General features: G+C 45.7%; 1 protein-coding gene across 2 annotated transcripts in view; it reads right to left on the reverse strand.

Moving 5' to 3' along the window:
- Afg1l (AFG1 like ATPase) overlaps positions 1-13567 on the reverse strand; it is a 161205-nt gene extending 147638 nt beyond the window's left edge. Inside the window, exon 1 of one of the 2 annotated variants that reach the window (XM_021174127.3) lies at positions 13331-13567. In XM_021174127.3, the coding sequence (XP_021029786.1) occupies positions 13331-13469 (139 nt within the window). In that variant the 5' untranslated portion in view covers positions 13470-13567. Of the gene's footprint in view, positions 1-13105; positions 13298-13330 lie in introns of those variants that run through there. The other variant, XM_085842799.1, reaches the window with a different exon arrangement.
- Positions 13568-14798: the final 1231 nt, after the last annotated feature.

Consider the following 14798-nt stretch of genomic DNA (forward strand, 5'->3'; position numbering starts at 1 on the left):
GTTCAAGGTCATCATCAGTTACAAGCTAGAGTTCGAAGGCAGCTTGGAATAAGGAGATTGTCTCGATCTCTGTCTCCTCAACAAAACAAGATAAAATAAACAAAACAAAAAGCCAAAACCCAACAACAGTGAAAGAGCCGTGCCTGCGACAGATATGCCAGCGAGAAATGGACTAAACCAATCTCTGGAATTTTTTAAACTATAGAGGACAAGTTTTGGCAGTGCAGTCTCTCCTTCTGACCCTGTGAGCTTTGGGAAGAGCCCAGGTCACGGGCTTGGGGTAGGTACCTCTACCCACCATACAGCGCAGCACAGAAAAATCTCACCACTGTTCTGTTTGGTTGTTTGGTTTGTTTTGGTTTTTGGTTTTTCGAGACAGGGTTTCTCTGTATCGCCCTGGCTGTCCTGGAACTCACTCTGAAGACCTGGCTGGCCTCGAACTCAGAAATCTGCCTGCGTCTGCCTCCCAAGTGCTGGGATTAAAGGCGTGCACCACCACTGCCTGGCTCTTTGTTTTGTTTTGATCAACCAGTAACTATACATTTGTCATTCATTTTAAAGAGCCTATATCTCTTTAACTCAATGTTTACCAAGTATCTATAGTGCATGGTAGAGGCAGAACATACATGAAAAGCGCGGGTCATCTGTTGCGAGGGTGAAGTAAGCTATGGGAGGCAACAGATCATTCAACAACTAACATGTAGAAACTGACAAACAAAAGACTTTAATTTAGACTATATCCAACTACAAACGAAAATACCTGCCAGGTGACTACTTGGCAGTGGCTTGTCTGAGCTGAGGCAAAGCCCACGTTGACCTCAAACTCACTAAGCACAGCGGTAAACGGCTCACTCTCCTGCCACCTCCCAAGTGTTGGGATTGTGAATCCACGCCACCACATCCAGATTTACTGTAAATATTTTTAATTCAAAACAAATAAGCCAAGCATATATGACTATGTAGCTGGGAGAGGTTTGTACACTCCGCAGGGCTCACTGCCATGCCTGGCTTATGGACTGACACAACAGAGACCACAAAAGCCAAAAGGGTATTCTGCCAAACAGACAGTGCGGTTCTATTCTGGTTTGTTCTTTCTCTTCAGATCAAAGGCTGGGAAGGTTTCTTTGCAGACCCCCCAATAAAGATGGGGTGTCCTGAGCACTGAGTTTCTCAGCTGTGATACCAACAACTGCTGATTATGTTCAACTCTGGCACTGGCGGGACCAGGACTGAGGGACACAGGAAGCTCTGAGACTTGAAAGTAAAGACCCGCGCTTCTGACCAAGGGACGTGTTATCTTCAGCAGGACAGAAAGGCGAGCCTCACACGCCTCAGAGTTTTCTGTCTACAACAACACTGAACAAGGGAGCTGCACCCAGGCTGCTGTGGTGACACCTGGAATCCCAGTACCCCACAGGTCCAGGTCAGAGAATCTCAGATTCTAAAACAGCCAGGGCTACATGGCAAGCAAGAAGTAGAGAGAAAGAGGGGGCAGTGGGGCTGGGGGGGAGGGGGAACCAGACAAAGCAAAAACTTCATATCATAAAAGCCTATTCAAATGTCTATTAAGTATAAGTATGGGGTTGATTATAATCAACCTCAACCATACAAACTACAATTCCCGGGAAAACAGCCATACCTGTCCTTAGGATTCTGCAAAGCTGAGTGACTGACTCGTGGCTGTGGAGAGCCAGAATACTGCAGAGCCAGAGCCAGAGTAGGCTGCGTTCTCTTTAGTCCCCTTGGTACCATTCACCGCTCTTCTCAGTGCCTAACCTGCTATGCTAGGCAGGCACTGGATAGCATCTGAGGCCTGAAGCTGAGATCTCCCCTTGGCTGTAGCCATCTGACTGTGGTGGTTTGAAAGAGGATGGCCCCCACAGGCTCATATAGAGTTAACTGTTTGACCTCACTTGGAAATATCAGTGGGAGGGATGAGGTATGGCCTTGCTGGAGGAGGTGTGTCACTGGGGATAGGCTTGGAGGTTTCAAACACCCACACCATTCCCAGCACCCCCCTGCCCTCCCCTCTCCCTCCCTCCCTCTCCCTTGCAGTGGCTCTCTCCAGAGCCCTGCCTGCTACCTAAAATGAGATGCTTTCTTTTCAAAGTCATCTTGATCATGCCATTTTGTCACAGCAAGCAAAAGTAACTAAAACATTACCTGATTAAAACATGCTGAGAATAGAGCTGGTTTGTGAGAAGGGACAGGCTGAATTCAAAGTAAAATGAAGGGCCTGATGTGCCCCCCCCCTTCATTCAAATAATGAAGTATTTGAAAGCACCTTGATTTACCTATGACTTTCTTTTGTAACTATAAAAACATCATGGGACCATTAGCACATTGGAACATGGTATTTGGGACAATTCCTATAACTAGGAATCATTACATTCCTAGTTATAAATTCAACAAAGAATATATACCTGTAACTAAATATATGCACAGACATATTCACAGCAGTATCATAACTAGTATTAACCAAACACTGTAAAAGCACCCCCGTGCCTAAAAATATAAAATGAATTTAAAATGTGGCATTGGAGGTGGCTCAATAGCTAAGAGCACTCGCTGCTCTTGCATAGGACCCAGGTTTGGTTCCTATCACCCATGTGGTGGCTTGCAAACATATCTAACTCCAGTTCCAAAGGCTCCAACACCCTCTTCTGACTTCCATGGAAACCAAGCATGCACTTGGTGCACATACATACATGCAAGCAAAACACTTACACACATAAAATAAATCTAAAAATAAATTTAATTAGCATTGGAAACGAATGCTAGAGGTTTAGACTAATAACAGAATGTTTGCCTAACATATCTAAGGCTCTGGGTTGGATGCCCAGTATAGTGAAAGGGGAAATGAGTTGTTTGCTACGCACATCTATGTGGGTGCCTGTGTCCTAGCTACTGCTGAGGCCAAGGCAGGAGAATTGCCTGAATCTAAGAATGTGAGATCCACCTAAGTGACCCAGGAGACTGTCTCAAAAAAACAAACAAACAAACAAAAAAAAAAAAAAAAAACCAACCCCCTCCAAAAAACCACCTGGGTTTGGTGGTACATGCCTGTAACCCCAACATTCAGGAAGCTGAGTCAGGAAGACAAATAGAAGTTCTAGGATAGCCTTGTCTACATTACAAGTTCCAGGCTAGCCAAGACTACATTTGAGAGAGTGCCCCATCTCAAAAAAACAAAAACCAACCAACAAACAAACAAACAAAAAAACCAGAATGCTTACCACCAAACAAACAAACCTGTGGCATAGTAAATCAGTTATTTATTTAGAGAACGATAGTTAACTACACATGAAGAAATTCTAACTCTGGACTTCTCCACTGAGCACTGCCTTAGTAAAGTCTCACCAACGTAATGTTCAGCAGAGTAACCCATGGTTATATTTCTACGTTAGCTTGCTTTCTACTGCTGTGATAAAACACTGACCGAATAACTTCAGGAGGAAAGGGTTTATTTGGCTCACAGGTTCTGTCAGAGTCGGCCATCAAGGAAAGTCAGAGCAGGAATGCAAACAGGAACCTGGAGGCAGGAGCCAAGCAGAGGCCATGGGGATGCTGCTGACTGGCCTGCTTCCTGGGTTTGCTCAGCTGACACAGCCCAGGAGCACAGTGGGGTACGCCCTCCTGCCTCAGGATGACGCCTCCCATCCCACAGTGGGGTATGCCTTCCTTCATCAGCTAGCGATTTAAACCATGCCCCAAAGGCTTAACCACGGGACGATCTAATGGAGGCAACTCCTCAATTGGGGTTCCTTCTTCCCAGGTCTCTCTAGCTTGTGTGGAATTGACCGTAACCAGACAGCACATACATCAGAAACAGACAAACCTACAGTAATATAACCCACTTGTCGAATGTGCCTGGGACAGGGCTGGTAACCATCAAAGCCTCAGGATGCATAAACGGCTGAGAGCCACTGAGAAAGGGAACACAGGTCGGCTGCTGTGAGTTCGAGGACAACCTCCACAACATAATGAGTTCCAGACAAGGGTATGTGCATAATGAGACTCTGTGTTAAAAAAAAACAAAAAAAAAAAAACAGTAGCCGGGCGTGGTGGCGCATGCCTTTAATTGCAGAGCTTGGGAGGCAGAGGCAGGCGGATTTCTGAGTTCGAGGCCAGCATGGTCTACAAAGTGAGTTCCAGGACAGCCAGGGCTACACAGAGAAACCCCGTCTCGGAAAAAAACAAAAAACAACAACAACAAAAAAAAAACAAAACAGTAAAGAAGCTAGAGAAAGCACCCAAGGAACTAAAGGGAACTGCAACCCTATAGGTGGAACAACAATATGAACTAACCAGTACCCCGGAGCTCTTGTCTCTAGCTGCATATGTATCAAAAGATGGCCTAATAGGTCATCACTTGAAAGAGAGGCCCATTGGAATTGGAAACTTTATATGCCCTAGTACAGTGGAACGCCAGCGCCAAAAAGGGGGAGTGGGTGGGTAGGGGAGTGCAGGGGGGTGGGTATGGGGGACTTTTGGTATAGCTTTGGAAATGTAAATGAGCTAAATACCTAATAAAATGGAAAAAAAAGAAAAAAAAAAAAACAGTAAAGAACCAGATTATCTACAGAGGCCCCATGGACAATCTCAGAAACACTGAGTTAGGATTGGCTCAGAGGCTCAGTCACTGCCGGCACAGCCACACATTCCTGACAGCTTTCAATGGACTGTCTGTTTCCTAGTAGCTATCTGAGCCTCGCAGATGATGAACAAGGAAGACACAAGACTAATCAGCTCCATTTCAAAGATGAGGAAATAGACCCAGAATGGAACCAAGATGGCAGTTAAATCTCTCCAGGTCACATTAGTGGTCACCCGGGATCACATATGTCCACGGGTCCCAAGACAGAACTAATGGAAAATTCTTCAAATTACAGTTACAGAAGGAAGAAGCGTCCCATCTTCACAAAGGGGAGCAAATGCATGCTTAGTTAAATGAATCAAAACTCTATAAGGCATTTCGATTCCTAGTTTAAAATGTTTACCCAACTGCCGGGAGAAAAATGCACAATCAGGAAAAACACATTTAATATTTCTAAAGGGCTGGATTAAAATTTCAGCTGTAAACTTCATTACTGTAATTAGATTTTTAATGCATATTTATTAAACATCATTCAAATACTGTGTACAAATTATTCCTGAGTTATTTGTACATTTGTGTTGATTCCAGCAAACTGTCCACGGTAGCCACTGACCAGCGATGTCCTGTTACGGAGGCAGAAGCTTATCCTGGGGTCAGAGGCAGCTCCTTTAAGCTCTGTTACGTTCTAATCATACCCAAAAGATAAACATTCCACTTCTTTTTTTGAGAAACGAAACGGTCACAAAGGACTCAAAAAGTCAAGCCTCCTGGGTGACATTGAAGACCCGTGTTTGATTTGGTGACGAGTAAACAGGGTGCAGAATAGAGAAAATCAAATCTTAATTAAACTCTTTCTTTAGAAAAACAACATAAGCCGTCATCAAGGAATGCATCGCAAGATGATTTACTTTATTTATAAAAGGCTGATTTGGGGGCTTTAAAAGGGTGCTTTTGATTTAAATAGAAAAATTATGAAAATTAAAACTAAGCGCTTCCTGGTTATCATTCTTTCCCTTTAGAAGGTAGTTAATCTTAAATGTGCCGATGTGTTTAATGCTATGGGGGAGGGGGGGTTACTTTAAATTTCATGATAACAAATCAGTAAAATAGTGCCTAAAATTCTGAATAAGACCATTCTGAGGTAATCACAAGCATTGCCCAGCACGCTGCATAACTTCCCAGTATTCACTGTGCTCACACACGATTTCATAATGAGGACTAAGAGATCTCTTTTCTTTCAAATTAAAAAAGAAAAATGATTGATCGCTTTGTTGTGTTGTTTAATTGAGGCAGGGTCTCATGCAACCCAGACTGGCCTCGAACTCACTATGTCGTCGCTGAATGTATCCTTGAGCTTCTGACCCCAGTGCCTCCACCTCTGTGTGCTGGGGTTACAAGTGTGTGCCTCCACCTTTGGTTTTATGAGGGACCAAGCCCAAGGTATTGTGCATGCTGGATAAGCACTCTACCTGCTGAGCTACATCCTAGACCCAGTTTACTTCAAACTGGATAGATTCACCCACATGTAAATGAGGATCTTTAAATGGAGTCTGCTGGAGTCACATATAAAATATAAGGTATAGGATAGCCCTGTGAGAGAACTGCCCTAAGAAGTCCATGTTCATGGGTGGAGCTGGATGGCAGTACACTAAGTGTGACAAGCCAGGCAGAGAAAGACGGATGCTGCTCACGGCATGGTCTCTCTTACACAGGGAAGCTAAAGTTCATTTACAGAAGTAGAGAGCTGAATAGCTGGCAACTGACAGGCTAGAGATGAAGTGGGACGGAAGGCCAGGTAGTGGGTATCAAAATACAGCAGGCTCACTCCAGTTTGTAACTGTTTACTACATGCCTTATGAAGATGTAACAGGGGAGCTGAGGGTTCCCAGCAGACGTTAGTGATGTGTTGAAGGAGATAGTTATCTATGTATGCAGTTATTGTACTCTGTGCCAAAGATGTGCAGGACTGAAAGAGATTTTAAAAGAACAAAACAGAATTGTATGGCAACTGACCCAGAAGTGCCGCCCTGCCAACTAGCTTCCATTAGTGCTGGATGCTATCCCTGCCACTAAGGAAGAGAAGATCTCAGTGACCTTACCACCGCACAGCTGGACCCTGATGCTACGACACTGACATGCCAGACAAGGTGTGTCTGCTGTAGTGGTGGCATGACAGTTACTGGAGTCACCAACCTTGATGGATTTGAGGCTTACTCCATAGGACGGAATTCAAGACTGGTACTATAAATCCAGCAAAAGATGGGGAGGGGGGCTGTCACCAGGGCAGGCGGGGAGAGGACCTACTACTGTTGCTTTGTTTTGCTAGATGGTCATGTTGCCAAACTGCCTTCTAGATATATTCACTTGGGGCTGGAGACGTGGCTCAGTGGCTAAGAGCACTGGCTGCTCTGCCAGAGGTCCCGGTTCAGTTCCCAGCACCCACATGGCAGCTTGCAACTGTCTGTAACTCCAAGTCCAGGGGAGAGACCTAATGTAGACAAAACACCAATGCACATAAAAAATAGAAAATAAAATAAAACCCTAATTGCAAAAATAAATAAATACGTTCACAAATACCCATAGCTCAGTGCTGTTCTCAACCTTGGTCTGAGGAGCCTCTTCTGCAGTGGGCAGTGGTTGGCAGAAATTCTCAGCCAACTGGTCCACACAGTGAGAGCAAGTCACCATTCAGCCTGCCTACTCCCACATGCCCCACCAAGATTCAGGGAGGGGCAGAGCAGAGCAAGTGGAAGTGCCGGAGGATGGGGTTTAGTGATAGAACAGAGCGTATTCTGAACACGACATGACTGTCATGTGAATGAACTCACAGCGACAGTGGTTAAATACACAAAACCAAGCCAGCCAACATCCCAGCATGAATGAGGGAAGGGCCCACGGGACCCTACCCCTAACTGATGAGTTAGTACTCAGGGCCTCTGAGGGACGGAGAACAGTTTTCTTTGGTAGTATACACACTGGTGTAGGTTGCCCACTCTCCAGTGTCTGCCCCACATCGTGCTCACATAGGCAACACTTGGTGGGTTATAAGAAAAAACCTCAGTGAAGTGGTCCGTGAACTCCAGAACTCAGGAGGTAGGGGCAGGTGGGTTTCTGCAGGTTTGAGACCAGCCTGGTCTACAAAGTGAGTTCCAGGACAGTCAGGGCTACACAGTAAGACCCTGTCTTGAAAAAACAAAAATTAAAAACAGAGAGATCCATAAAAGATGAGGCGCACTCACAGTAGTACAGCCACTGCCAGACTCCAAAAGATGGAATTTACAGATGGAGCCCAAGTAACCATTCTAGCCAAGGAAAACATCCAGCACGCTTTTTGTTCTGTGTCTCTGACTGCCTTTTTGACTGGCTGGCTGTTTTGGTGGGGAGGGGTGGGTCAAACATGCTACAGTGCGTCTGTGGAGGTCAGAGGACAACGTAAGGAGCTTGATTCTCTTCCTCCACCATATCCCAGAGATCAAGCCCAGGCCACCCAGTCTTGGAGGCAAGCATCATCACCCCCTGAGCCAATTCATCAGCCTTCTAGTTTTTGTTTTCATTGCTGTTGTTTTGGGGTTTGGGGGGAGAGGGGTTTTAATATAGTGTCTTCCTGTGTAGCCCAGGCTAGCCTTGGACTCAGAATACAGGGCTGCAGTTCCACATGAAAGTGCCTGTAAGAGATAGAGGCTGGAGAGATGGCTCAGCAGTTAAGAACACTGACTGTTCTAGCAGAGGACCAGGGTTCAATTCCCAGCACCCACAGGGCAGCTCACAACCATCTGTAACTCCAGCTCCAGGGAATCTAGCGCCCTCTTCTGGCCTCTATAGGTACCAGGCGTTCAAGTGATACACAGACATGCATGTAGTCAAAACATTCCCACACATACACAATAAAATAACAAAACAAAATAGAAAAGCTGGAGCCGGGTGTGGTGGCACACACCTTTAATCTCAGCAGATTTCTGAGTTCGAGGCCAGCCTGGTCTACAAAGTGAGTTCCAGGACAGCCAGGGCTTATACAGAGAAACCCTGTCTCGAAAAACCAACCAACCAAAAAAAAAAAAGCTGGGCCGGGCGGGGTGGCGCACGCCTTTAATCCCAGCACTCGGGAGGCAGAGGCAGGCGGATTTCTGAGTTCGAGGCCAGCCTGGTCTACAAAGTGAGTGCCAGGACAGCCAGGGCTACACAGAGAAACCCTGTCTCGAAAAACCAAAAAAAAAAAAAAAAAAAAAAAAAAGCTGGAAAAATCTTGATCTCAGGTCAGAAAGAAACAAACTACATAGGGAAACTAGTACATATACACAAGAACCAAAATGACTTTTCCCCCTTGGAGAATTTAGATAGCGTATTACTATACGGGCCCAAGGCTGCATCACTAATTCCCAGGCTTTGGTATCTTTTGTTACCCTGGCTCTTTCCATGAAAAGACAAATCTAAAACATTAACATCACACATTCACCAGCCACTTAAGGTGATAAAGCTTTTTAAGTCATCTAGTCTAGGCCCCTGAAGTTTATGTTTTTATATTTAACATTTTTCTTTATGTGATTGGCCTACATATATGTCTTTGTCCCACTTGTGTACCAATGACATTAGATGCCCTGGAACTGGAATCCCTGAGCTGAGGTTACCGACAATTCGGAGACATCATGTGGGTACTGGGAGTCGAACCCAGGTCCTCTGGAAGAGCAGCCACTGCCCTTGACTGCTGAGCCATCTCCTCACCCCCAAGTTTGTCAGGTTTTCAATCATCTATTTGTAGATCAGTCCTACTACAACGAACCTTCCATCTATCACAGAATGATATCTAGTGTTTAAAAGAATAATGATATTTTAAAAATAATCTTAAAAAAAAAAAAAGGCACCCTCAAGAGTGGACGTAAGGGTAGAGCTGGTACACACCTTCAATCCCAGCACTTAGAAGGCAGGGGCAGGCGGACCAAGATCTGTCTTGAAAACAAAACAAAGGGGGTGGGGTGGGGTAAAGAATGCTCATCTCTAATCATATATGCTAATAATAACAAATGGATTTGAGGAGCTGGAGAGATGGCTCAGTGGTTAAGAGCACTGACTGCTCTTCTGAAGGTCCTGAGTTCAAATCCCAGCAACCACATGGTGGCTCACAACCACCTGTAATGAGATCTGATGCCCTCTTCTGATGTGTCTAAAGACAGCTACAGTGTACTTAGATATAATAATAAATAAACATTTAAAAAATAAAACCAAAAACAAATGGACTTGAGTTGTTTCACATAAAGACAGTCACTACATTGAGAACTACGAAGTCCATCCACCCACGGGGCTAGGAGACAGCTCAGTAAGTACGGTCCTCACCCTGTAAGCTACTTCCACTCCTGCTGAGAAGGATCTCTGTGCAGGAGATGAGACTGCAGTGAGCTGAACGGAACAGGGTATCACCCAATAGCAACACCTAAAAATATAGTACATGCCCCAAGACTGTGCTACAACAAATGGTGAGATTTGATTCTCACAGTCTCTTACCCCTATGAAACACACTCTTCTTAGGCTAACTCAAATAAAGCAGGATTTTAGGCAGGAGGTTTTTTTTTCTGTTGGAAAACCAAGAGATGTCCTCCCTTTCGGTATCTGTCCCAGTTGTCTACGCCTTCTCTATTCTTCATGGTGTGTCTTAAGTCTTCCCTGGGACTTACACTTGTTTCTGCTTTCCACTCTGCAGACCTGCCCAGGCAAGTCCTGCATTCTCCTGCTCCACCTGCCTCCTATTCCTCCCTCCCTCCCCACACCCTACAACTAGCACCATCACCAACACCCTAAGTTTAACCAATCAAAACTAAATCTCAGGGCTGGGGAGGATGGCTCAGTGGTTATAAATGCTTGCTGCCCTTGCAAGGGGCCTGAGTTGTTTAATTTAAAAAAGCAAAACACACACACACAAAAACGGGACTAGAGAAATAGCTCGGTGGTTAAGAGCACTCCCTGATCTTCCAAAGGTCCTGAGTTCACTTCCTAGCACCCACATGGTAGCTCACAACTGTCTGATGCTGTCTTCTGGCATACATATATACATACACCCACATAAATAAAATACCCATATGAATAAAATATAAACAAAAGTACCCATATAAATAAAATAAATAAATAAGCAAATAAGCTAAGAAAACAATAACAACAATTTATCCCAAAAACAATGGAACTGCCTCTTTGGGTTTCTTTTCTATCTTGACTTAGTTTCCCTTACATAGCCCAAACTAGGAACTCCACAATGATATTAACTAATCTTCCATATCTGTTGCAGGGCTGTCAATTCTATCAAGAAGCCATGTCTGAATTCCCTCTCCACCACAGCATAACCTAACTGCCTTCTCAAAGATTTGAACTTCCTTCCAGCCTCAGCATCGTCCCCCAACCCCCAATGCCTGGTGTATCCAGGAGCACACATGCTGAAACAGACTCAACCACATTTATTCCAAGAACCCTCCACTACCTTATCTCACTAAGCCTAGACAGCCCCCTTGGCATCCAGGGCTCTCTGAACCCAAATGGCAGCCCCCCATCCCAGGTTCATCCCTGGTCCCTCTCCCTCAGAACCACAAAACCCAGTAAGAGTCATAGGCTGTTCTCTCCAAACATGGCTGGAAAAACAAACGAAACTCAGATTGTAAAAAAGGAGGAGCCAATTAGAAGTCTGCCTAGAGTATAGAAAAGGCTCAGCTGGGGCTGGTGGCTCCTGCCTGTAATGGCAGCTGAGAGGCCAACACAAGGGGGTTGCAAGGTTGAAGCTAGTGAACTCCTGGCAAGTGAGTCCCAGGCCAGCTCCAGCCAAGACCCTCTTTCAAAACAAACAAAACAAAACAAACAAACAAACAAAAAAAGCGTGTATCTACATGCTACATGTGTCCGCATGTGAGTATGTACATTTTTTTAGGAAAAAAAGAAAAGGGCTCATCACATATTAGCTATCAAACTTGAGTACTGTAATCCTGCCTCCCTCCGAGAGCTGGGCCCAACTCATTCATATAACTCCTTACATTTAGTTTACGACTTCATATGAATTAACAATGTTGTCACGTTTCTACCTACACACCACTGGCTAATATGATTTCTTGGTTGTTGTTAGACCTGAACTCACTATGTAGCACAAGCCAGTCTCAAATCTGCTGTGATAGTCTAGCCTCAGCCATTAAGTTTTAGGATCAGCACCTGAGCCCTGGAACAGAGGGCCCCTTTGCTGTCTGAGAAAAGGCTTTCCCTTAACTATTAAGAGGGTTAAAACTGGCCGGGTGGTGACGCACGCATTTAATCTCAGCACTCGGGAGGCAGAGGCAGGAGGAATTCTGAGTTCCAGGACAGCCTGGTCTACAAAGTGAGCTCCAGGACAGCCAGGGCTATACAGAGAAACCCTGTCTCAAAAAACTTAAAAAAAAAAAAAAAAAAAAAAAAAGAACTGAACCTATAGCTCTGAGGCAGAAGGGTGGCCTAGCGCACAGGAGACCTTGGGTTCAAAGCACAGTACTGCTGAAAATCAAGCCAAATCTTGCCCTTCCTGCCCTTCCGGTCCTCATGGTCTCTCCCAAGGCTTCCTTCCTGCCTTTGTTTAAGCCAGCTTTGTAAATGAAACTTCAAACAAGAGGGGGGAAAGAGGTGTGTGTAAAGAAAGGGGCAGAAACTGTAATCCAGACTCAATGAGATTTAGACTTCAGCATTTCTCTTGTTTATAAAATAGAAGGGAATATTTTTTACTTAAAAATTTTTTTTTACCGTGTGTGTGTGTGTGTGTGCGTGCACAAGAGTGGACAAGTGGTGGGTGTTGGTACTTCCCCTCTGCCATATGGGTCCTAGGGATTGAACTCAGGCTTGATACCAAGGCCCTTTGCTATCAAGGAACTTGTAAAGCTCACAGTCTGGTATTTATTTCAATGACTGAGGGGAAAAAAAAACCTATCTTGAGACGATGAGAATCGGCATTTGCATATATATACTCTGTTAAATTATATCCGTTTTTGAAGGTATATAAAGAGGCGCTTGGAGATGAGGAAAGGTGACTGAGGAAGACCATGAGAATAACGTCGTTCATTTGAAAATATCTGCTCATCAGACACCAATTACCATCCTACGTGCCAAGGAAATGATGGCACAGGGTTTGCTTCTTTTGAGAAACCAGTTCAGTGAACAGAGGTAAAATTAGCACTTCGGGGAAACGGCAGCAGGAGGTTCTCAAGTTCGTGGCCAGCCTGTACCACACAGTGAGGCCACGTGATTGTAATTTGGCTAAGCACTCATTCACAGACACACAACAGTAGAACGAAAGAATCGAAGGGGGCAAAACAGATAGATGATAGACAGACAGACAAAGTGATGCCCTAGGAATTTAAGATTGCATCGAGAAAAAGGGCGGGGAGGGGGCACAGGGTTCCTGACTGACATGACCATTAAGTCCATCACCAGCCTTAAGAGCCCAGATGGGGTGGGGTGAAAGGCTCCCCACACACCAACCCCACTCTTGCTTGCCCCATCCCTCCAAGCCGTGGGTACCTGGGGAAGAACTGGGTTGGCCTCTGACCCTCAAATGGAAGTTACTCTGGGCAGCTGCCTGAGGCGCTCAGAGCTCTTTGGGGCAACGAGATACAAAAGGTCAATGGACACGAACTCGTCTCTAGGATCCCTACAACCTGGGAAGCCACGGGTGCAGCTGGGCGGGATCAGACAGTGGGGTGACCCCAGGGCCTTGCACGGCCGGCTCGTGACACGGTCACTGACCTTTCCACGGGGGTTTCCCAGGGCCAGGGGCCGGAGTAGGGATTGCGACGACCCGCGCCCCGCACCCAACACCTCTCCCAGTCAGCCGGCTGCGCGCGGCGGAGCGCAGAGTAACCAAGGGCGACCAGGAGGCCGCCATCTTGAACTCCGTACAGGGAGAAAAACTTTATTGTAACTCAGAAGACGCGACAGAGCAGCCGGGTGCCGTGGCGCTCCAGGAGGCCACGCCTGAAAATGAGGGAGCGTTAAAGACAGATGACCTTAAGCTTAAAAAGGCTGCAACGCCTGCCCTTCAACGCCTTCCGGTGGGCCTTGGGACTACAATTCCCGAGAGGCCTCGCGCCTTGAGGGGGCGTGTCCTGACAGTCGCGGGTGTGCCCCACCCGGCTGAGAGGCGGCTAGAACTAACTCTCCACCCCGCCCCCACTGGAACCCTAGTTCTCCAGGCCTGAGAAACCAATTGTAGCTTGTAGTAACAATCGTGAACCTTCTAAGACCGCATAATATGAAGGTGACCAAGAGGTATATATTATACCTCGTCCAAACTGCTATAATATAGCCTCAATTTTCTTTTCTTTCGATGTCCAACGTGTCTCTGAAGGGTACCTGAAATGTGTTTCTGCCACTCTCTGATGGAAGAGAAATTATCTTTTATATAGCACATGTTCTCATGCTTTGAAGAAGCTTATAAGTGGGACAGGAAAGCCAAAGGGCCCAGACTGACAACTGGTGGATGTGGCAGTCATGGGATGGTGTGACCATTTGAATTTGCGGCTGCCCTCATTTGAGGCTGGCGACCCTTAGGCTAGATGAACGCAGCAGCTAAAGACAATAGTGGGATCGAGGAGAGAGCACTGTTGTGGCGGAGTACGGAGTTTATATTTTTGTCTAGGTGTGTGTGTGTCCTATATTGAAAGCGATTCTTCTGGAGGCCAGAAGTGGGCATTGATCCTGGCTGAGGTTAAAGGCAGCTGTGGGCCACTCAACGTGGGTGCTATGAACCAAACCCTTGTCAGCTGCATAAGTTACACATTATTTTAACAGTTGAGCCACTTCCCTAGTCCATACAAGATTAACTTTTAACAAAAGACAAAGACCTTCCCAGGGGGTGTCGGGTGTTGCTCAGCTGATAGAGTGTTTGCCTAGTTAGCAGGGAGCCCAAGATTCAACAGTCTGGGAAGAAAAAGCGCAAACTGCAATCCTAGCATTTGGGAAATGGAGACAGCAGTGTTAGAAGTCCAGCTACATAGTTACATAGGCCGGCCTGGGCTGCGTGAGATCCTTAAAAATAAATAAATTAAAAAAAAAAAATAAACCCTTCAACCGTGGATCATATCTAAAAGACCTGAACATTTAGCTGGGAATTATGGAAAGCAAGAAAGTCTAGCGTTCCTAGGAAGGAGGAAACAAAGTTTCAACTGTGTGACCAAAAAAGAGAACACTAAGACGAATTCCAGGAAACCAGATT

Source organism: Mus caroli, unplaced genomic scaffold, assembly GCF_978045245.1.
Source record: "Mus caroli unplaced genomic scaffold, Mus_caroli_1 scaffold_9, whole genome shotgun sequence".
NCBI classification, from domain to species: Eukaryota; Metazoa; Chordata; class Mammalia; order Rodentia; family Muridae; genus Mus; species Mus caroli.